Here is a 22,544-nt window from a genome sequence, read left to right as displayed (position 1 = left end):
AACAATGAACAAACTCTACTTTAGAACAAAAAAACAAACAAAAACAAAATGTTAAAACTGTACCATGCACGGGGAGTGTTTCAAAGCAGTGTAACCTCGATTACAATGGTTGGAGCTTGAGAAAGCTGCAGTGATGTTTGGGTTAACAGAGTAAGACTGGCTAGTGACCGTGCTAGCACTGACTGCTGGCAATGGCCGTGCTCAGTTTCCTCTTGCAAGAGTGGTGTGAACCCCAGAAAAATGCTCTGAACACCCGAGCATGCTCCCACTGCGACTGTCCTCCCCCTTCCCACTCCGGGCTAGGCTCACATCTCCCCATCAAAACGTCAGATGGCAAAATAGAAAGGCAGCTGTTTGCTCCCGTCATCTAAAAGTGCATCTCCACACTCTTCCAGCAAGGTCCGTCAGCCCACCGCTATCTCTGCCAAGGCAGTGGAAGTGGGCTACAGAGACCTGGGCTCGGATCAGCACACGTGTGGGTTTCAATAACTTCTTTTTTTTTTTCAGACTGTGTATGTTTGGTTGCATTTTTAAAACTTTTTCCTTTTTTTTTTTTATCTCACTAGACACGACATATCATATCATATCAGCTTTTAGAGAAGCAAAAGGAGTGCTAATTCACAGGACTGGCCCTAAAGATGGCCAGTGACAAGTTGGTGGAAGTGATGCCTTTCTCCCGATTCTCTTCGGTGTCATGCTGATTCTTTAACATCTACGGCCGCCCCCGTGTCTCACTGGCGCCATTTTCATTTTTCAAGGCCGGCAATGCAACTGTACCGGTTGCCATGGTTTCACTGCAACATAAAACAGTTTGGATTTAATTGGGCCCTTGTAACATTTCAGATACACATTGTGGCACACCAGACACATACGAAATTTACAGAAATACATGAATACATGTGCTGATCACTGATTTTTATTGAAGAGTAAATAAAAAAAAAAAAAAACTTACCTGAGAAACAGCGTCATCATGTCAGAAAATGGACAAATATAATTGCAAGGCCAATATTCAACAGCATTACCATAGCAACAAGGATTGAGTTAGGACCCTGCAAAAAAAATAACAGTATAATAAAGATCAGATATCACATAACAATCAAATAGCAAATGCAGCAAATGATCTGTACTGCTATTGTCCATCATGAGTCAATGTTATCCTAAAAAACATTTAAATACATCTGGGAACTTATTAAGAGTTACTTGAGAAGATTGATACCACTCTTACAGTATGTTTGTCATGCACAGTAAATATGAAGCTATAGCAAGCAGCTGGTTAGCTTAGCATAGCACAAAGACAGAAAACAAGGGTAAACAGCTTGCTTGGCTCTGTCCCAGGGTGACAAAATTCAAAGCTAAAGCTAACATGTTATTTTGCACCAGTAACTGGGACCAGCTGCCACACAAACAACAAATTTGATATGGGTTAAACTAATGAGGTACAACATGTTTATCTGTGTCCAGTCTTTGTGCTAAGTTGAGATAATCAGCTCATCAATAGAGCTTTGTTTTTTTTTTTTTATCATACTAGACTGACTCACTGGATGTAGACTGCTGGTATGAACCTGCAAATGGTTGACAATTTTAGTTAATTTTTCATATTTAATTCATATTTCAGACATTCTCCTCTCCTTCTGCGATCTGTGTTACCATTTTTAAAATCCCCATTGCAATGGAAGAAAGCAAGAACAGCAACCTACATGCTAAAACATGTTGAGGTGCTACAACTGTTTGTGTTGCTTCATGTAGCACCACTGCCATCATTGGAATGTACATTTTGAAAAAAAAACACTGGACTTCAACATCATCGCGCTGGTCACTGATTGATCCGCCCTGAATAAACCTTCAAATAAACAAGGTTTTCAGACTACATGTATCATGCAAAGTAAAACTGTAAGCAATGAGCGAGCGCATCCAGGCTAAGGGCTTGTCTCCCCACAAACAAATGTTCGACCAAAACAAGTCCCCAAGATGGTGCTTAGCGGGAACCGTTGCTGCATCCTGGGCTTAGTGATGCCCAAGACCATTGTGATTAGTTTAAATTAATACAAGGCAGTGTGTTTTCCTCCTACACCAGAATGACATGAGTGCAGCCAGATCATTGTCCAGCTCCAGCCCAGTGTGGTGGAGAATGGTCTGACTGTGTGAGACGATTACCTTTCAGACATACTTAGCAGGAAAGCAAGTAAGAGTAAGAGTATTTCCCAAAAAGTCCAACTGTTCATTTAAAACACTCCTTTGCTGTCCTATCACTGATACTTACTGTTTCTTCTGTGCTTTCTGCAATCTCCATGCTAGCTTTCTTTGTGTCTGCGAGGCTCTTTGGCTTTAGGGAATCCTGCTTCCTGAGTTTCGGGTCGCTCTTGCTCTCCCGTATGGAGGCCGGCTTAGAAGTTGGGGTAAAGGACTTAGCGGGATGTGGGGGCATACGTGCCAGGGCCAGGGCACTATCCTCTTCCTCTAGATCCTCCTCAGGGTCTGGGGGTGGAGGGCCCTTTGTTGGGGCCTTGACGTAGTAACTGTGGTACTCACTGTGGAGTTGGCCGTTGACTGGAACTGCAGGAGGCTGTGGGGGAGGAGCAGGTGCTGGGGGAGGCTGCTGAACTTTCGTGGGTTTAGGTGGAGCCTCGACATGCGCATGAGAACCTTTGGGGCCATCAACAACTGGTAGCCTTTCTTCTTTACTCAGCTTCCTACTAGACCGTTCATCTTTGCTGGTCTTATGACTTGACTTCTCTTCTTTGCTAATCTTGCGGGAAGGTTTTTCTTCTTTGCTGGTTTTGCGGCTGGTGCTGTTGGCGGGCTGACCTTTCTTCTTGCTAGATTGAGGCGAGGGAGGAGGTGTGGTTCCAGAACTGGTCAGAGGGGAGCGGGGAGGAGTGGTGCCTTTGCGGTAAAAGTGTGGAGAATCTTTCGAGGAGCTTTCCTTCTTTTCAACAGGGACCTCTTTTATCTCCACAGGCTCCTTTGACTGTTGTTTTACGTAGTCAGGTCCTGAAGAGGTGAGAGAGGTGACACAAATAAATATGACAGATAATTGACATATAAATAGATTGCCATGAATTATTACATTTAGGTCAAAGAACAACAAAATTCACGTTTACAAGTTTGGTTTAGTTGCAACTTGGGAATTGGTTTATTTTTCATTGTGCATCTGATGGACTATTTTTTTTATCTGACTGGACAGATGAATGTTTGAAGCAACAGTACGACATTTTAGGAAACACATATGAGCTTTTGTGCTGAGATTCAGTCAGATGAGAAGATTAAAACTACTTTCATATCTGTATGAAACTAAATATAAAGCTATTGCCAGCCACAGGTCAGCTTACCTTAGCACAAAGACAGGAAACATTAGCAAGCCTTGCTCTGTCCAAAGGTAGCCTCACAAAATCAGCCTTCTAACACCTCAAAAGATCAGTAATTTACACGTCATAGGTATACTGGCATGTAAAAACAAAGTTTTGAGGTTATGCCCTAGAATTTACAAATTTTAAACTGAGCCAGGCTGGCTGTTGTACTGATTCCGGCCTTTATACTATGTTAAAATAACTGGCTACAGCGTTATATATCACACAGACATGAGAAAGGTATCTACAGTACTTTGCTTATCTAACTCCAAACAAAAAAAGTGAAAAAAGTGCATTTCCCAAAATGTCAAACTATTCCTTTAAGAATTCCGGCAGTAGCTTCAAAACAATGGTAAGTACTCCTGAGGGACAAATTCTCAGCTCTATGACCTGAATGTGATGAGAATACATAAAATGCATACTGATAGCCTTGAAGATACACCCCCCCCCAACAACACTGAAATGATGAGGTTCAGCCATAGTTCAATCATGACTCAACAGATTACCAAACCATGAACTTTTGCCAAATGCTGTTCTGAAATTTCTGATCCAGCCACTGTCCAAAACCCCAGATTAGTAGATTGAATTTTCTGTCCATTCTGCTTGACAAGAATGTGATCCAGATTTAGATCAGATCTGCCTTAAGCATAGTTAAAATTTCAAATAAAATATTCATGAATTAACATTATATATGCAATCATTCTGCAAAGACTGGAAAGGAGGGAGAAAAATTGGACTGATTAATGCAGGGTCACAAACACTACTTCACAAAGGAAGCCTCCCCTGCAGGCTCCTCCTTATCATCAGTCATTCTCTTTTATCAGTAAGTTGTTTTCCTGGAAAGACCCTTGCCACATCGGTTCTTTACATCCAACCATCACGTCTGTATAGATAATGAGACTCAACCCTACGGTGCAGCAATGATATTTTTATGTGAGGAAGCTACATTTTTCTTCAGTAAGAGTTTATGAACAAAGGTCCTGGGTTAGTGGACACACACGGTATAATGATATTGCTGCTTCTAGACTGAATGAAAACGTCTCTTTAAACCATGTAATGTTTGAATTTTCCTCTAATGCTTGGTCAACAAAGCCTGAATCTGAACATGAAGGCCATTTTGCATGCGATAAAAGTGACACTTTATCTGTCCCTTTGTTCTGTACTAAATTAATATTTATTGGAGACATCAGGCTCTTTGTTTGCCTGTTTTTTTCTCTTTGCCTAAATTAGATGGTGTCAGAGTGACTAAGACAGGGACAATGGTGCTTTGTTTGAAGCACATCAGATGGTATGAGTAGAAAAGGATCCTCTGCATCCTGTATATATAATTTGAAATAAAAATATATAGAAATGTAGAAACTCTGTAAAAAGATTAGAAAAACTGTTGAGCTTATTCTTTTGTAATTTCTTTTTAACCCCTATTCACCTACTCCTGATACTATACTCAGTCTGTATAAAGTTATGCTAATGCTTTTAATAGTGGTTTGTTCAGTATTGACTCTCTGATTGGTTTGGAAAACGGGTTTATCTTCAAGGTTAATTCTAAGGATTTTTGGGATGTCTCTTACATGCATGTCACCTATTTGTTTGCACAATATAATTCAATGGAATATAATTAATACTGGCTTAAATTTGAGACTCAGCACTTCTAGGAACAATTATGCAACAATCAACTCCAAAAGGGAACAAGTGCATCCAATCCCACATCAGCGTAAATTGCCTTATTGCGGAATCTTTTGGGCCTCAGTACTCATAAGCCCAAAGTATTTTTCAGCGCCATGGCATTCCTAGTTTGTTTCATAACTGCCACAACCAATAAGACCCACTACAAAGAGACAGGAGGACATTCAAACATCTGTGGGGCTTAATATATCTGGTGAGCTTAATTTCACACCATAGCTCAGTAAGAGTTGGGGCTTCGTGGGTGGGCAGGAGCAATTTCAATCTGTTTGGGGACGGATTCCTGCAAAGGGTTCCAGGCGTTTTCTGAATGCTCCTCAAATGACCCCCAGTGTCACACTCATGTCGGACTGCCACATTAGCAGTCCGGAAAAACGACTTCTGCAGCCAGGTCAAGTTCCCAAATAGGCTGAACATGAAATTGTTTTTTTTTGTGTTTCAATGGAAAAGACAAGAAACATTAAAATTCTAATTATGCAGTTGTTTTGTTGATACTTGAGAAAGAGTAGACCCTCTTGATAAGTGAGAGAAGATTTATTAGATGTGCTCTACCAAGGAATCCTGCCAGGTCAGCTGGAACATGTACTGGGACTCAATTACCCAAATGGCTGTGGTGTTTCTTTCATCTAAACATTGATCAACTGGGCTGAGTTAGCAGCCGTCTAAAGAGGGTCATTAAAATAGGCCATGGTATTAGTCATGACCGAGACAGAAATACTCAAAACAAACACACATAACGATGTTCGTTTAAGCATTTAGAACATTATTTATCATATTTAAGATGTGTGCCTAACCTAAGCCTCTCCAGTTGTTTCAAGAAAAGCTCAACAGTAATAAGTATTTTTCTTCTAACATCCTCATTGTCTCTTTGACGTTATTAGAATTCAAGCTTTTGTTTAAGCTGCAGGTTGCCAGTTCTGTTCATGTTAATCCACAGCACATTTTCTGCTCCAGTGCACTCTTAGCAAAACACACGCTCTCTCTCTCGCTCTCTCTCTATCTTTCTCACACGCACTTGCATGCAGGCACGCGCGCACACACACACACACACACACACACACACACACACACACACACACACACACACACACACACACACTCATATAACCACATACAACACAGTGAATTGACTGTTTAAGACTCATGCTAAACCCTCCTGACCTTAATATGAGATGATCAGCAGTAACAAGAGGGAAGCTTCACTGAGACCTGGGTATGTGCATCGAGGTTTGTGTGTGTGTGTGTGTGTGTGTGTGTGTGTGTGTGTGTGTGTGTGTGTGTGTGTGTGTGTGTGTGTGTGTGTGTGTGTGTACAGGGCAAGGAGTACAGTATCACATTTGTTGCAGTTGTGCTTAAGAGTGCTCAGCTGAAGATTGATAAGTGACAATAATTTAAAATCTGGTGGTGTAAAGTTAAAAGAGTATCTTTGACCAAGAAGGAAATATAGACTTTTTGTATCAATGAATCTTGTTTTTTATCGAGTGCTGCCAATCAAACACTGGCCCAAGGCTGTTGTTGTGATATGAATGATGACAGGTCTTTGCTGGTGCCTTGTCAGATGCACAGTGAGAGAAACATGCATTTCCACAGGCAAACTGTCGGATTAAGTGTGTCATTGTGTCAATATGTCAAATATAATAGCATGTTTTCCATTTGGTGGTGAAATGCAATTGCATTTTTCTGCTTTGTGGTCTTTGTTTGATGATTATTTTGCTTCATTATCATTCTAACATTGATATACTGCATTATACTGTGTTTGTATTAGTCTTGCCTGTGGGTTCCGGTCTCCGCATGTTCTGTTATATTTAAGACTCAATTTGTTGCTTTTTAGATTTTTTTTCTTTCTCCCTCCTACTCACACTGGCAGATGGGCAGGGGGAGCTGTTATTGTTTGGCCAGAAAATGTTCACTACTGTAACAATATGTACACACACATGTAATTGTTTTCTAGTGCAACTGGTAGAATGTAATCACTGTTTTTCGGTACTTTGTTTGCAAGTGGTTACATGCAAAAAAAAGAACCGGGAAGGCCTCATGCTCAAATGCACTGACATGTGATTGATAGACACTATACGATTCATGAAAAGACTCCAATCTGGATGGGGAAACTGCAACAAACATTAGAGACTTTTTGAGCTGACTTTTTACAACTAGGATCTTTTGCTTCTATAATGAAGAGCCGACATAGTAATATATCATTACATGAATGCAATGTCCTACCTACTATTTCAACAAGTGGGACAAATAAAAAATACTTTTGAAATCTGAAAATGTTTTTTTTTTTTATATAGAAATATGGTTTCTTAAAGTAGTTACTTAAAGTAATTTAAATTCTGTATCCTTGAAAGTCATATGAAGTTCTTGCATTACTTTAAACTTCACTTGAACTACCGTGTTAAAACTCACTCCACACCTGCTGCTGTGAATATAAAGCAGCACCTGGTCATGTCTGGATTTCAGCCCTGACAGGTCCCACTTTTATGCATCCACTTGGTCCAAGTGCACCTTGACTGGGTCAAATAGGGCGGAGCAGGATCCCTGCTGCCCCCCCCCCCCTTTGCCCCCCCTCCCCTTCCAGTGACCAGCTGAAGGAAAGGACAGCTGCGCTGCCTCAGCCCCGGAGAGGGGGCGAGTGCGGGACAGAGCTCCTCTCAGTGTATAAGGATTTCAGCTATGTCTCCATTAGACCCCAGTGAGCACACATCAGCACCAAATATAGCCCAATTAACGTCATGCCACAGGCCACGCCTGGCTAACCCTCACTGCTCCCCCCTCCGGGGTGCTGTGTGTGAATCAATCATAAAGGTCAGAGTCCTACTCCCTGTGACCATCTCTTCCCTTTTGAAGCACACACTCCCAATCTTGGTGATAATCTGCTATGAGTCTGAAATGCCAATTACAAACAACAAGGGGTTTAGACCCCTGTTTGTTACCCTAGAGGATTTATTAGAAGCTGAGGGATGGGATGTGAGTGAGAGTATTTCTACTGTGGAGGTAGACATTGAGGAAGCAAAGCAGATTAGTTTGGGAAAGTCATACAACTTCTTCTAACACTGTTTATTCAGTTGGAACATCTTGGTCCCACAGTAACATTAGGGTAGACACGGTGATCACAGAAGAGGTGATTCTACACTGACTAAATCCATTGATAACAGGTGTTAATTGGACACGGTAATTTTTTTTCTTTGAGAGCGACACCATTGGTGGTCATTTAGCAACAAAAGAGAACTGTTTCCACCCAAACATAGTATAACTTGCTGAAGGACAGACCATGAACCAATAACAAACCTAGAAAATTTGACTTATACAATGCAAAACGAAGTCTTCCATCAAGTGGAAATTAATTCATATATAGGAAATGGGTTTGGCCATTTTGCAGGTGCCTGTCTGGCTTTCAGCTGGGCTTACGACACGCTTACGCAAGTCAACGTTTCAATGCTGCGGCTCAGATGTCACATTATTATGACATCAGCCACTCTCTCATTCATGATCTGACTTATTAGGCAAGGACACTCTCCGCACAGACTTGTGAACCTGGAGATCACCCAGTCTGCCAAGCATGACCAACGTTTTCCACAACACTAATAAGCCGCAGGATGTCTCTGGCCTGGGCTGTCCATTTCTGTGGCTGAGTGAAGGGACATGCTTGAATGGGTCCCATTGTCAATCTATTTGTCACCCACTATTTTGTGGTGGCTTTTGGCAAGGGTCCAAGGTCGCTAGCTCATTGGCCAAATATATTACACCCAGTGGAAGAGGCAAGGACAGTATATATCTTACACTGCAAATAAAAATAAACAAAAAAAGGTATGACATTACACCTCTGAATAGTGTAGCTTTATCCACAATATCAATAGATCCTGCTGGTCCGAAAAACATATAAAGCAATTTCAAAAACTCACTGCATGAGTTTGTTTTATTAGAATATTTATAGAGCTTATAAACAAATACTGGCTTATCTGGTCAATAGATTAAGGCTTGCCTGAGGGTTTTTTGTTGTCAGAATATTATTTCCAAATGTAACATATTAAACTTAGACCAAAAAAAACTAAAAATGCATTTTAGGTGACCCTTTTCTGCTCTCTCTGTGGCCTGGTGTTCCACTTGTGACCCCACCTGTAACATAAACCTTTTAACAAAAAAGGACCTCCACCCTGGACTATTTAAGTTGTATCACATGTACCGCGATGCCTTGTAAAACTCATCTTACCTTATGAATGAACTAAACAGAGTTGAGACGACACCCTATGCTCTGAACTGCTGTATAATATGTCAATGAGCCTGTTAAACCTTCAGGCAGCTGAAAGATGAGAACTCTTTGGTATTAGGAGCAGGAGACCTTGGTAAGTTTTCTTAACCACCAGTCATAGTCCTGTACGACATTTCTACACACAAAATCACCATTAAAAGAATAGACGTATACTGCACACTTTTTTTGGACAGAGTTTATGGCTGCAAATTTTAGCAAGTATTTCCACGAGCCTTTGAGAATTAAGACAAGGCTTCCATCCAGAATACAGCAGTCTGCTTCATGCAGGCTCTGCTTTGTCTGAGCACAAACATAGCCCTCCATTGTGGTGTTACAAATCATCCTCAGTACCTCTAGTCTTCGATTACAGCCCTGGAACACCAATCCCTACGCTTTTGTGCACCCAGAACAAGCTCATTACTGACTCAGACACAGTCAGTGTAAACATCTCTAAAACTGTGCAAACAACATTATTCATACACAGCGCCCAGCCTCTTACCAGTTACACAATACCCCAAAATGCTTTTAATGGTTGGTTGAGGATGCTGTGGTTTAAAGGGGAGTATCGGAGGTGAGGGTGGATTTTGGAATAGCTTGGCAAATGTCTAACTGTCAGGTGTGACTGCCACTCCTGTTAAAGCTCCCCTCCCGGCTGCTGCAACAGTGTTAGCAATGACTGCAACTTCATCTCTGGATAAGTCATGTCTAAAATGTCTGAAAACCTGGTCTGAAACCACACTTGCATGCCCAGCAAGGCAAATACTCAAGCAAATTTAGCCACTTGAAAAGTATTGTGTCTCACCAAAGCGACTGATCTCCTCAACCTCTCAGTGCACCTGCAGTCGATTTGTTTCTTGTTAAGACAGTAAAGTATCAAGAGAGATTAGCATTTCAATTTTCAGAATTTTTAGCACACACTAAAGGCTGCGTGATATCCACAACATGATTTATATATATGCGTTGTGTGTGAAAGCTTGTTCTTTAAGCTTACCTGGTTGGTGGAAGTTGGGTGAGAGCTCCCTAGCAACTGCCCTGGCAATTTCAGAGTCATGGACAGCAGAAATCGCGGCCTGGTCTGCAGCTTCGCTTTTTGTCCTGGCATGGGCCGTTCTGGAGACACAGAGAAAAACAATATTAGAAAATGGAGCCTGTGGACAAAGTAAGTATGGTTGAAGCCTTCGCCACACATGAACATGAACTACACAGACATAGACAAACAGAAATTTACAATTTTCCCCTAATACCTCCATGTCCCTGCCATGTCCTCCATGACATGACATCTATCCATGACTTTTCCATCATCATGACACAGTGGCCTCCCTGTATTATCTATTTTTGTTGCTCCTTTTCCATCCCTCTCTCTTTCTTCGCTCATCGTTGAGCTGTATCACACAGCCTGTCCCTCTTGGGGGATAACGTAACCTCCCCTTGTGCCACTATCTCAAATCCAAATCCTGATTTTCCAAATGGAGCAGAGCCACATCCAAGCAAGACCTTAATCCAGTCTGGAGCACTGCAGTGCTACTGGATCACCTGGGAGTGCTGCCCAAAAGGTGCACACACACACAAAGAACACACATGCAAACACACTTAGGGTGTTATATGATATATGATATGATATGATATGATATGATATGATATGATATGATATGATATGATATGATATGATATGATATGATATGATATGATATGATATGATATGATATGATATCCTATCCTATCCTATCCTATCCTATCACTCTGTTTGGAAGCAGTTTTCAGTACTTTTATGAACTAAAAGTGAGCCCAAAACAAAATGAAACAAGACAAACAGCACGAGGCACCTCCTGCAGTAATACAGATGCAGAGTGGTGCCTACAAACCAGTATAGTCTACAGCTGTTCATCTGTTACAAAACACAAGAGAGTCTTGTATCTCTCCTGTACCATAGCAATGCTGAAAAATCAAAAGGCAGAAGAGTAATATGTTTTGGGATCAATGTGAGCTTAGCATTAGAGGTATTACGGGAGCGCACCATGGTGAGACAGAGAGAGGCCAGGGGTGACCTGCTTAACAAATCCTTTGAAAACTCCACCGAGAGATATTGCACATGTGCACATGCTTGTGCACATGCAAACACACAAATACTAAAAAAAACAGGGCTGCAGAGGACATCTGTGTCGTGCAGAGGGATGACATATCCTTCTGCTCCCACCAGAGTCCTTTCAAAAAAGACCAATTTAAACAACAATACATAAAACATCAGTTAAAGCCAGTGGATTAGTCACTTGTGTATGAACAGACAATGACAGCAAATGCTCGAACAATACATAACAGTGCAACAAGGAATGAAGGGATCCAGATGGGCAGTTCAAGTATCACTGTAAGTATTGACAGCTGTGACTGCTGCCCTGCTTAACCCCACTCATCCATCTTCCTCTCCCTCTTGTGTTCACCATCCCTTCTCTCTTTCAATCAATGGTCCTGTTTTTTTTCCGATCCTCCTTCATCTGGCTATTGACGCATGCCCTCATCGCCCCTGCATCCCTCCTCCTCCTCCTACTGTCAGAGTGACCCCAATGGACAGATGTCTCTATTTCAGACTACTTCTCTGTCCTTGGACTCTTGAGCTGTCCTGTTTTTGACTATCGGGACAGTTTGATATTAAAATGCATGAGGAGCCATGATGGACCCAGAAATAAGTTGCCCACAGACAAAGGACACACTGAGACCCTGTTTAGAGGCAGAAAATCACTGAACAGCTGCAGATAAAAATTTAAATTTAAGAATATCTGACCACAGGATAACACACAATGCTTTGCTTCTTGCTAAGATGCAGGAATTTCACGGGTGTGGCTAAAAACAGGAACTGCATAACTTCATGGTCTTACTTAAAAGAACTTCACAGTTAGAAACTGACATTAAAGCATTCCAGTTTCATCACATCACAGACATACAGCCATCCAATTGCCACACATGCTACCAGAAGGACATGCAGGCTTCTATTTCTGAAATGTGTGAAATGTGCTGCCAAGTGAAAAGAGGCATGAATGCGTCATGGATGTATACAGCATGCCCCTGGCATATCCTAAGGATCTTAACAGCAGAGTTGGCATAAAGTCACGGGCAGACAGAGGAAGTGATGCAGACTGTTCCCAGACAGGATGTCTGGTGGTGGGAGGTGACAGGCAGAGAATGATGGGAGTAGAGGTGTGATCGAGCACTGGGACAAGAGAAATGGGAGGTGAGAAAACATGGCTACGTGGAAGGAAGAGACAAAAGCAATGGTTGGTTTTCTTCCTGCAATGGCTAAATATACATAATACATTAATAACATGATTAAACTTGCTATTGTCACTTTCCGTAGTGCACAGACTGAGAGACCTGTAGCTTTTTATGTCCCTTTTGGTGCAGTGCATCAAGCTGTAACCACAACATTAAGATATTAGCACTTCAACAAGTTGACATTAAGAATACAGATGAAAAAGAATTAGCATTCATTTGCCGCCCTGTTTGTGTCCACGTGACAAATTTCCACCGTTTACTCTTCATTTTGCTAGTGAGAGAAATATCTGGCTCTTCAGTTAATTAGTTCCCTGATGTGTCAAAAAGTGATGCTGATGGGAGTTGTGAAAGTTACAGTTGCAGCCATAAAACCAAAATAATGGGATGAAAGATGACATAAGGCTTCATAGGACAGATCATTATTCTCTATGGATCTGACCCTATCCTCTAACACAGAAGTTCCCAAACTTTTCAGGCAATGCACAACTATGTGTCAAACCAAACCAAAATTAAATAAAGTAAAAAAATATATAAAAATTCCCTGATTTAACCATGCAATAGCCCTAGAAAGACTAAATAGAGGCTTATGTTACAAAATCAGTACATTTACAGTACATCTTTGGCTAGAAATGACAACACTCTGCAGCTCAACGTTTGACTTTGACTTTTTTTTCGGCATTAAAAGATTTGTCTGGCATTTGAGTACCAGCGTTGTCACTTGGCCCTTTTAGCCATCATTTTGACTACATCAAGCTAACATTAGCGTTATGCTGTCAGATGTGACATGACGTCACCCTATGAGGCTGAGCAAAGGCACATTTTATTCCTAACATTTTTAAGTAATTAACAACACGTTTTCACATCATTGTAATGTGATGTCTATATAAAATAACTGTTGTTGTCTGCTATAAAATTAAATTACAGTTTTTTTTGCACTTGGTGTAGTTGGGGTGCAGTCTTTAGTCCTTTCAGCAAAGCTCTTGTGTACCACCAAACACAGTTTGGAAATAACTGATCTAATAGTTTTATGTCCCTCAGACAAAGAGCCAAAGTAGTCATCAAAACAAAAATATTATCAAGAGAAAGTCGTCTTGCTGATCACAGATTCAAGGCAAAAATATGAGTAAAAAAAATACAAACTCACGACTGACCTTTGAAAAAGTTTGAGGTTCTGTAACTTGTCAGACAGTCTGCAGCCTCCTTACTTGAAGACAATCTGCCTCTGAATATAAAACAACACCTGTTCACGTCTAGCTTTGGGCTCTGCTGGCGCTCCCCTCAGGAGAATGGTCCAAGCAAATCACGGTATTTGAACATGCTGGCACAAATGCAAACAATCACTCAAACACACAGAGACACACACAACAGTTTAGACATTTTTTTTTTGGATTACGCCGAGATGGGCAAAAACTTTTGAAGCAACTCTTTTTGGACTGAAGCTCCATTTGAGAGATGATATGGATGAAGGCCCGGTGCGATCCATGGCTGTTTCATTACGGTGACAAATGAATTGTGTGAAAAGTGTTGAGTCAGTTTGGCAGTGAGTGTGGCTGATGCTCTTTCTCTCTATGGAATGTGTATCTGTGTGTGTTCGAGGCGAGGGATGATTGGGAGGAAAAGAAGGGAAAGGGTTCGGAAAGACAGCAGGAAAAGAGAGGGACCACAGTCAGAGAGAGAGAGAGATAGCCCCTCTAAAAACTCTTGGGTATTTAGAACTGCTGAGGTATGCATCTCTGCATCTCTAATTTTACTGTAGGGTTACATTTCAAACCACAGTTCCCATGTGACACGGTGCATCGCGCATCAAGGATTGTCATACCTCGGTCTCCTTCTCATGAATACAGTATGTGTGTATCTGTATTATGTGTATGTGATTTTGTGTTCTGTGTGTGTGTGCGTTCCTTAGAGCGTAGCGTCCATCACTCCCCAGGCTATGACCTATTTGAGGAATCTCTCTCACATATGCTGACACAGTTCTGAACCCTGCTCGTCCCCTCCACCCCCTCTTTGCTTCTTCCAATAGATACACCCATCCTCTTTTCCTCATCTTTCTGCTCCTCATCACACTAACCCATTCCCATTCCCCTTCCCCCTCAGTCCAAGCTTGGAAACTGGAATGCTGACTGGTACAGTATATAATAAGACAGAAGATGAGTCTTGACCTTGTCCTTGGCAAACATCGTCTTCTTTTAAAATCCATTACTCTTTAAAAGAGAAAACTACTACTATACAGCAAATGTCATATTGCATTTGTCAAATGATGCTCCTGCGCCAAGTGCACGAAAGGATATTATACATTAACAGAAAAAGCTGTCCTATATCTTGCCAAAACAATCCCCATGTCCAAAGCAGCAGCACAGACAGTCTGCACAAATTAGCACTTAGCTTGCCCTGCACATATGTCTACGCAGGCCTGCTATTGAATTCCCGCCTGGTGCTAATTCAGGATTACTCAAGCGTGACTAACACCATTAGTGGTTAGCTAAAACCGACTCTGAAATTATTCAGAATTATTCGTGGGCTGAAGTCTGGCCTCGCATTACCAGGGGCTGCAGCGGTGGGGGACAATAGTTATAGCAAATTAGGTTTCAAGACGGAGAGGGGGAGTGGCTGTTATTAAGAGATAAGATAACTTTAATGCAGAAGAGAGAGCTGTGGTGCTGTATAATGGGAATATTAGTGCATGGTCACGTCAAACATACTATTGTACTTGAGGCATTTTATTGCTCAGGACATTCTGGTGGTTTGGCAGCACTGTGTTCAGCCACTTTCTGATTACGCTACTCTACTCAGTAAAGAGTAAAAACATACATACGTGAAATCACTTTCTTTGATTAATGAATTTCATCCTGTCTCATAACTACCTCAGCAAAATATTACACTTCCTGGAAAATAATTTTGAGTGTTTTTCTTCATATTTCACCAAAAGATTGAAAGGTTTATTCATCGTTACATGCCAGAGTATGCAAACTCACAAAGCACAGTAGCAACATAAAAACACAATGACAGGACAGCGTCACTTGAATAAATGGAAAAATGGCCCGACAATATGAAAAAACATTTGCAAGGGTGACAATGAGCAGGAGGTGGGGATGACTGCGTAATGAATAGATCTGTCAGATTGAAGAAGAAAAGGACATGAGAGAAAAGGAGCAGATGCACGAATCGTATCTGCAGAATCCCAGGATGAAAACTATCAGCTGAAATGAATACATGGTACTGTATGACAAAGTTATCTTAAGTGTATTTAGTTATGTTTAATGAGAAGATCACTACAACTCAAGGAAGCAAATCAGTATAACTTTCACAAAAAGTTAAACTACACTGATGCTGTTGTTCGTTCAATGTGTTTTTTTCTCACTCATTAGTTTCAGTGAAACTTTGTCATTCATTTTTATGGTTAAACCTGTTTTTTATTTTTATTTGGATATAATATAAACTGGCAGCAGGAAATATTTATATTTTGTGTGATTGATTACTGAATATTACTTAAAATTGTATTTTATGTATTCCTGTGATTAATACAATAAACATACAGTATGGATTAAGCTTCAAATTTATGAAAACTAAATATAATATAATTTCATGCTTAGCAGTAATTTTGGATCTATCCCAGTCTGACTTGGGCATCTGTTTTATTTTCTCTCAGCTATTCCATTTATTATTTTTACTCATCATGCAGAGGCTGAACTGCATGGCAGGTAGAGACAGATTGGAAGACTGTTACCAAACACAGACTTCTGGGAACAGGAATGAGTAGAATCAGTTTTGATTAAACAGGAAAAAAAAAAAAAAATCCCCAAACTCTGCTGACATTTTTGGCCCTGGATTACAAACAGACCTAATCTCCCACTGGTGTTCTCTACTCAGGAGATCTGCACCGATCCCTCCACTGAGACCTCCCTAGGATGTCATCCAAAAAAACACATGTAACTCACAGGTATGTGACCGTGTCAGGATTGTAGCGTGTAAATATGTATTCTGCATGTTTCTCACAATACTGTGCATATGTGTATGGACTGACCTACAAAAAAAGCCATGTAAGAGCGAGTGTTTTTTTGCGGTACATGTTTAGAGCTCTGTTAGGTTGAAGGTCTGTTACACTCTGAGTGCTGATATGAGTCCTTGGGTGTGTTGAGAGAGTGACACAGAATCCCTTCCTGAGATGATCCCTCTGGTTTTGGTGAAGGGCAGTGGCAGGGATTCAGACCTCAGCTCTGTGTTGTGTGTGTCAACACTGCTAGTGAAACATGGCCACAGCTGATACAGCTAATGACATAAAGGGGCGGGAGCGATGGTGGCTAAACCCTTCACGGCAGAAAATCAGCAGTGCAGTGGCGGGGATGTCTTAAAGTTTAGATTTGATTTTATCTGTTACTTTCGGCAGAAAAATTAGGACAAATGAGGGAATAGCTGCTATTAAAGCCAAATCGCCTGTCAGCCAAGCCAACACAGCCTCCTTTAATGGTTTATTATTGTCTGAAGAACATTTTAGAAACTTTTGAAATCTCCAACTACAGACGTGTAGAGACAGACTGAAAAAGAATGGATGGACATATCAATACAGTTTTCTTGTTTGTGATTGTTTAGGCATCTACACTCAGTCAACCTACTGTATATGCTCTTAAACATGAATATTAATTAGCAGTATAAATCTCAGCAAGTACACACATCACAAAATAAATGGGTAGAAGGACAATACAACTTTATGTAGGTATAAAAAAAACTTGCAAACAAACACAAAGTATAGTAAGAATAGAACCATTTCCTGTTTTAGATGTAATGATGGTTAACTCTGTAAAGTTTTAGGAAAGACTATCTGGAACTCAGTGATGATGATGATTCACACGAGTTCATGCATATGCACTATTCATATTTATTTACTATACATATTTATTCACATACTGTACAGTCTATTGTTCCTGCAGTATGTATAGATATTTTAAACAATGATATGGGAGACAGTAGTGGCAGATATACTTAGGTTACGTATTGAAGACAGTTTAAAAAAAATAATAATAAGGTGTGGTCAAATTTATTCACATTAAATGCTGTTAAAAAGAGAGAGGTATGGTATTTTCATTCAACATTGTGGATTAATCATTAATCAAAATTGTTGTTAACTCATTTTCTGCTTATTGACTGTTTTAACAGGTCAAAAACAATTCAAATGACTTAAACTGGTATTGGCTCACAACATACTACAGACACAAATACACATAATGCCAGGATTCAAATCAAGACATGAGGTTACACGACTATGCAAACAATATATACACATCTATACACATGCAAACACACACATGCAAAAGCTTTTGGTCCCCACCCTAGAAAAACGAGCTACATCTTATGCAAATTACTGTTTGTGAAGCGCACGCGCACACACACACACACACACACACACACACACACACACACACACACACACACACACACACACACACACACACACACACACACACACACTCATCAAATCTGCATAGTTGAAGTTGAAAGGACGTTTACTGAGATGTACCATAATGAGGCCTACAGGGAACCAGAGTGAATAAAGGACATCTATGAGCTGCTCTGCTCTTGCATTATTACATTAGAGGCCCCTCATAGTGGTCTCCGCATGACAAGAGTCAATAAATCTATTGTAAATCACCAACTGGAAACAGACACGTTTCACAAACCTTCAAGGATGAATAAACACCGTGTTAAACTAACAGCGCCTCTTCACTCGGCTACTTTATAACAAAAATCAACAAATGGCTGACACGATCATGACGACGGTGAGGCAGTAACCATGGCAACCACCAGAGACACTCGAGCAGGCTGTCCAACCAGGCATCTGGTCTGTACTATTGAATTTGCAAAAGAATACACACACATTACAGCCTACTGTATTTGGGTACAAACACAATAAAACTACTTTCAAATTTGATAAATATAAACGCACGTTCAGAAAACGTTAAAGTTTCAAGGTTTGTAAAGCAACATGGACACAGAGGAACACACAAACAGCCACTCCACGGTGTGTCTCATTTAACTACGAGACTCAACATCCGAAGCTGAACCTGTGCGAGTAAAGGTCACATTGCCTGGCAACCACTTGAGCTTAAGGAATAGTTTTAATTATGGTCTGTGCTCTCTCCTCCAATCTCCTGCCACCATTCACCCCACTGTCTGCACTCACACACACAAACACAAACACACACAACCATCAATTTATTTTTCAGTGCAAAGCCATAAGGAGCATTAACGTTAGGTTACATCTGCCCTCAGCAGAAAAATTGGGATGCACGCTTCACGCAGTCTATGTATGTGTTATGGCAATTACATGGACTGACTTGGCAATACACGTGCAAGAATAACACTGACGGTGACCAAAAATGTCAGCCATTATGAAAAACATGTATACAATAATGTCTCATAATCAGCAGCTGCAACAGCATTGTGTGATGTGGGTCAAGTTCTGCAACTCTAAAATGATATAATCAAAAGAAAACAATGACACATGTTGACAATGGTAGATGAAATATCCTCACCGCATAGCCAAGTTTACAGATTCCATTTGACATCATCATAAAGGAAATGCATCATAAACACAGCCACAAATGCAGTATGATTTCTACATGTGATTACAACAGAGGTTGCATGCCTTATGAAGAGATTCTGTGTGGAAAAGCAATACTCTGATTCAACAACAGAAGTGATAATTCCATAATCCAATCCGTGAACATCTGGAGGGAAAGCAGCCTAGCTGGCCAATCAGAGTGGCTGGACAGATTTAGTGGGGCACATCAGTATCCAGAGGTTAAAGACACATGGCTGTGGCAGCAGGTAAAAAAAATAAGAAAAAAAGAAAAGACAGATTTTAAGAGTTTCTTCAGGCTACGCAACCAGAAAACACAGATTTACAGATGTTTACTGTAACAGTAACGTGTTGCCACCATCCCTTATTATTAAATTTCATTTTAGGTATGCATTGCCATTGTTAAATATCTCTTGACTGTGGGTGTAAAGTTCTATACTATGAGACAATAAACACAAAACATGTCTATCCTTATCAGCTATACCTATATCTGCTACATTTATACATTTTGGGCTTTAAATTAGGTAAATTACCTTGCTTTGCTTTTAGAAAATGCCAAAATAAATCTGTCACTTTCTGAATTTAATTTTCTGAATTTTTATGTAGAAATTGTATCGTTTTTTCCAATTGACATTACGATAATACATTTGATAATTACAGCCTCTCAACTTCAAATTTGTTTGGTCTCTTTAGTCTGTTATCTGAGTATCTTTGAGGTGTTGACCAACAAACATTTGAAGATGTCACTTTGGGAAATTGTAATTGCCAATTTTGTGCCATTTTATGAACCGAACAATTGATAATAGAAAATAATTAAAATATATCAATACCTGCAGTACAGTAGGCAAAAAAAAAGAACTGTTTAAATAAATAAAACAAAATACAATAAAGGAAACCAGCACTTTCACAGTCAACATGCTGTTTATTTTGAGGAGTTGATAGGTTTATTCTTTAGTGATGGTGATATTGTCCTGTTAATCAGTGCACAGAAGACAACACAATCTATGACTTACACTGTATCAACAGTTTTTAAGGACGTCCTTCTGACACTGAGCTGTAGCACCTTCAACAAAACCCTCAACTCAAATATGATATGTGCAGCAAGATGTTGGAGATGTTCGACCAGTCTGTTGTGGCCAGTGCATTGTACTTCACCGGAGTCTGGTGGGGGAGCAGCATTGGAGCCGGCGACACCAACAGACTTAACAAAGTGGTTAAGAAGGCCAGATCTATAATTGGCTGCAAACTGGACAGCCTGGAAAAGGTGGAGGAGAGGAGGACGCTGAACAAACACATATATCCATATTGGATAATCCACACCATCCTCTCCACGCACTTTCTCCTACAGAGTTATCCAGCTCCGCTGTCACAAGGACCGATACAGGAGATCATTCCTGCCCACTGCAATAAGACTGTACAATAACTCACCTCTGGCCAAATCCATCACACATTAATAACACCATTACACTGTTGTTTGCTTGTTTGTTTAATTCATTGCACTGTTGTTTCGTTTAATTTAATATTATCCTATTTTTATTTGTATATAATGTGCATTTTTACATTTTTTGTAATTGTTAAAGACGTACGAATCAATGAATTTTATTTGTATTCACCTCAACAGCCTGACTTTCGGACCATTGATCGTATCTTAGTATACATGTGTTTGAGTAGTAACATACATGCCAATATTAAATGATACAGTTGAAAAGGTGTAAAGAATTATACCGCACTGACATGTGGGATTTTAAGAAGTTGTCACGTCACAGGGAAATCTCAGGAGGAGAGCTCGTTCACATGAAAACACAGGCAGGCAAATGTATGGAGAAGCTGCTTACTTACTGAACAGAAACACAGTTTATTTCTGCACATCAGTGTGTCTAATACAAGACTTATCCCACTTGAGTCTCACACTCAATAACTTCTATTACACACACAATTAACACAGAGACGAGAAGATGCACCACAAGACAAAACAAGTGCATCCATTTGTTGTTTAATAATGAAACAAATACAATATGTTGGAAATTCATTGTAAACTAAATCAAAGAAGGACTGTAGAGGAAATGGAGGAGTGGGTAAAACCATCCGTACAAGGAGTACTTTTACATTTTTAATGATTGTAGGTGAACCACTACATGAGTTAACCTCTCTACAGCAGCAACGGACTCCACATGCCCGCCCGGCTGACTCATCCTCGTCTTCCTCGAGAAGCGGCAGAAATATGTGCCATTCTCTGAGAGATTACAAGCCGTAGCCGCAGTTTTAGCACGTAGGTGAAACCCAATCCTATCGCTACTGCTATCAACACAGCCCAGTGCACCACTCCCATCTACACACAGACATTTCCCACAGTCCTCCACTCATTCCAGAACAATGCCTTCACACACTGTGCCTTATAAGTCAGCAAATTCAGCCCATCCCAGTCTTAATTTATGCATACTGTATATAGTCTTCCTCCACCTCTTGTAAAAATATATCTTCATGGTTCAGGGAAATGGTTCAAACTCCTGTTTCTGGAGGCTGTGGATTGATTTCTGCCCAAAAATATTTTCTTTCTCGCCTTCTAACTGTCTCCCACCAGGGATGGAAAATATTAAGAAGGAAGTGGGAAGTGGAGAGAAAAATAACTAAAAAAGTTTTTCTTATACTTCGAAAGGCCCGTATCTCTCAAACTCTAAACCTCAAGTTCAATTTCACATAACCCTGATGACATCCTCAGGTTTTACTTTTCAGACTTTAAAGAGCTCTCTTCAGAGTCATGTAAAACATTACACAACTGCTCAGTGTGCAAACTGACCTCGATAAATAAAATTGCTTGAATGCCTATTTACTTATTTGTTTATTGATTGTGAAATATATAAATATCAGCCTATAATTACAAGTCAACAAAGACCTGGCCTTCTCTTACATCCGTACTCTAACTGCTTTCATCCACTGACGTCGATGACTTCATATCATGGTAATATGGTGAGGTGCAGGATAAGATTGCATTACACTGCGTAATTTGACTGAACTGAGGGTCATTTGAAAACTGCTCATCTAACTCCTGATGCATGTGCCATTGCATCAGCTTTATTATTTATAGCTCTTTCATACATACAGGGTGTCAATAACTCTGGTCATTAACAATATCGATATATAGGCAACTCTAAGCTTATATGGACAGTTATTTTATATTTGTGAGCATGAACATTTGATTCTGTCAGCAAAATGTGTTTGTGTTGCGTCACACGATCACGTTGTCATAAATATGAGACAGGGGGAGTGGTACATGTTGGGGGATAAATATATTGTATGATGTGGTTTGCTGTACTCTGACTGGTGATTCAGATTGCTGGCAGTCTTTCTCACACTTACAGTCACTGTACCCTCTGTGCCTCATTGCTACTGTACACGTTGTCACTTAATAAAGAAACAGACTTGACAT

The 22,544-nt window shown here is 40.3% G+C and overlaps 1 protein-coding gene across 1 annotated transcript in view; it reads right to left on the bottom strand.

Moving 5' to 3' along the window:
• Positions 1-490: 490 nt before the first annotated feature.
• jph1a (junctophilin 1a) overlaps positions 491-22,544 on the bottom strand; it is a 31,007-nt gene continuing 8,953 nt past the window's right edge. The window contains exons 4-7 of the mRNA XM_069151651.1: positions 10,268-10,386; positions 2,261-2,991; positions 953-1,049; positions 491-794 (exon numbers count right to left, since the gene is read on the bottom strand). Coding sequence (XP_069007752.1) covers positions 969-1,049; positions 2,261-2,991; positions 10,268-10,386 — 931 coding nt within the window. The 3' untranslated portion in view covers positions 491-794; positions 953-968. The remainder of the gene's footprint in view (positions 795-952; positions 1,050-2,260; positions 2,992-10,267; positions 10,387-22,544) is intronic.

This window comes from Embiotoca jacksoni, unplaced genomic scaffold (assembly GCF_022577435.1).
Source record: "Embiotoca jacksoni isolate LCO1_2020_lvr unplaced genomic scaffold, fEmbJac1.0.p SCAF_17, whole genome shotgun sequence".
Classification (NCBI taxonomy): domain Eukaryota; kingdom Metazoa; phylum Chordata; class Actinopteri; family Embiotocidae; genus Embiotoca; species Embiotoca jacksoni.
The sequence above is the reverse complement of the archived record's forward strand: the minus strand, read 5'-3'. Positions and strand labels throughout refer to the sequence as shown.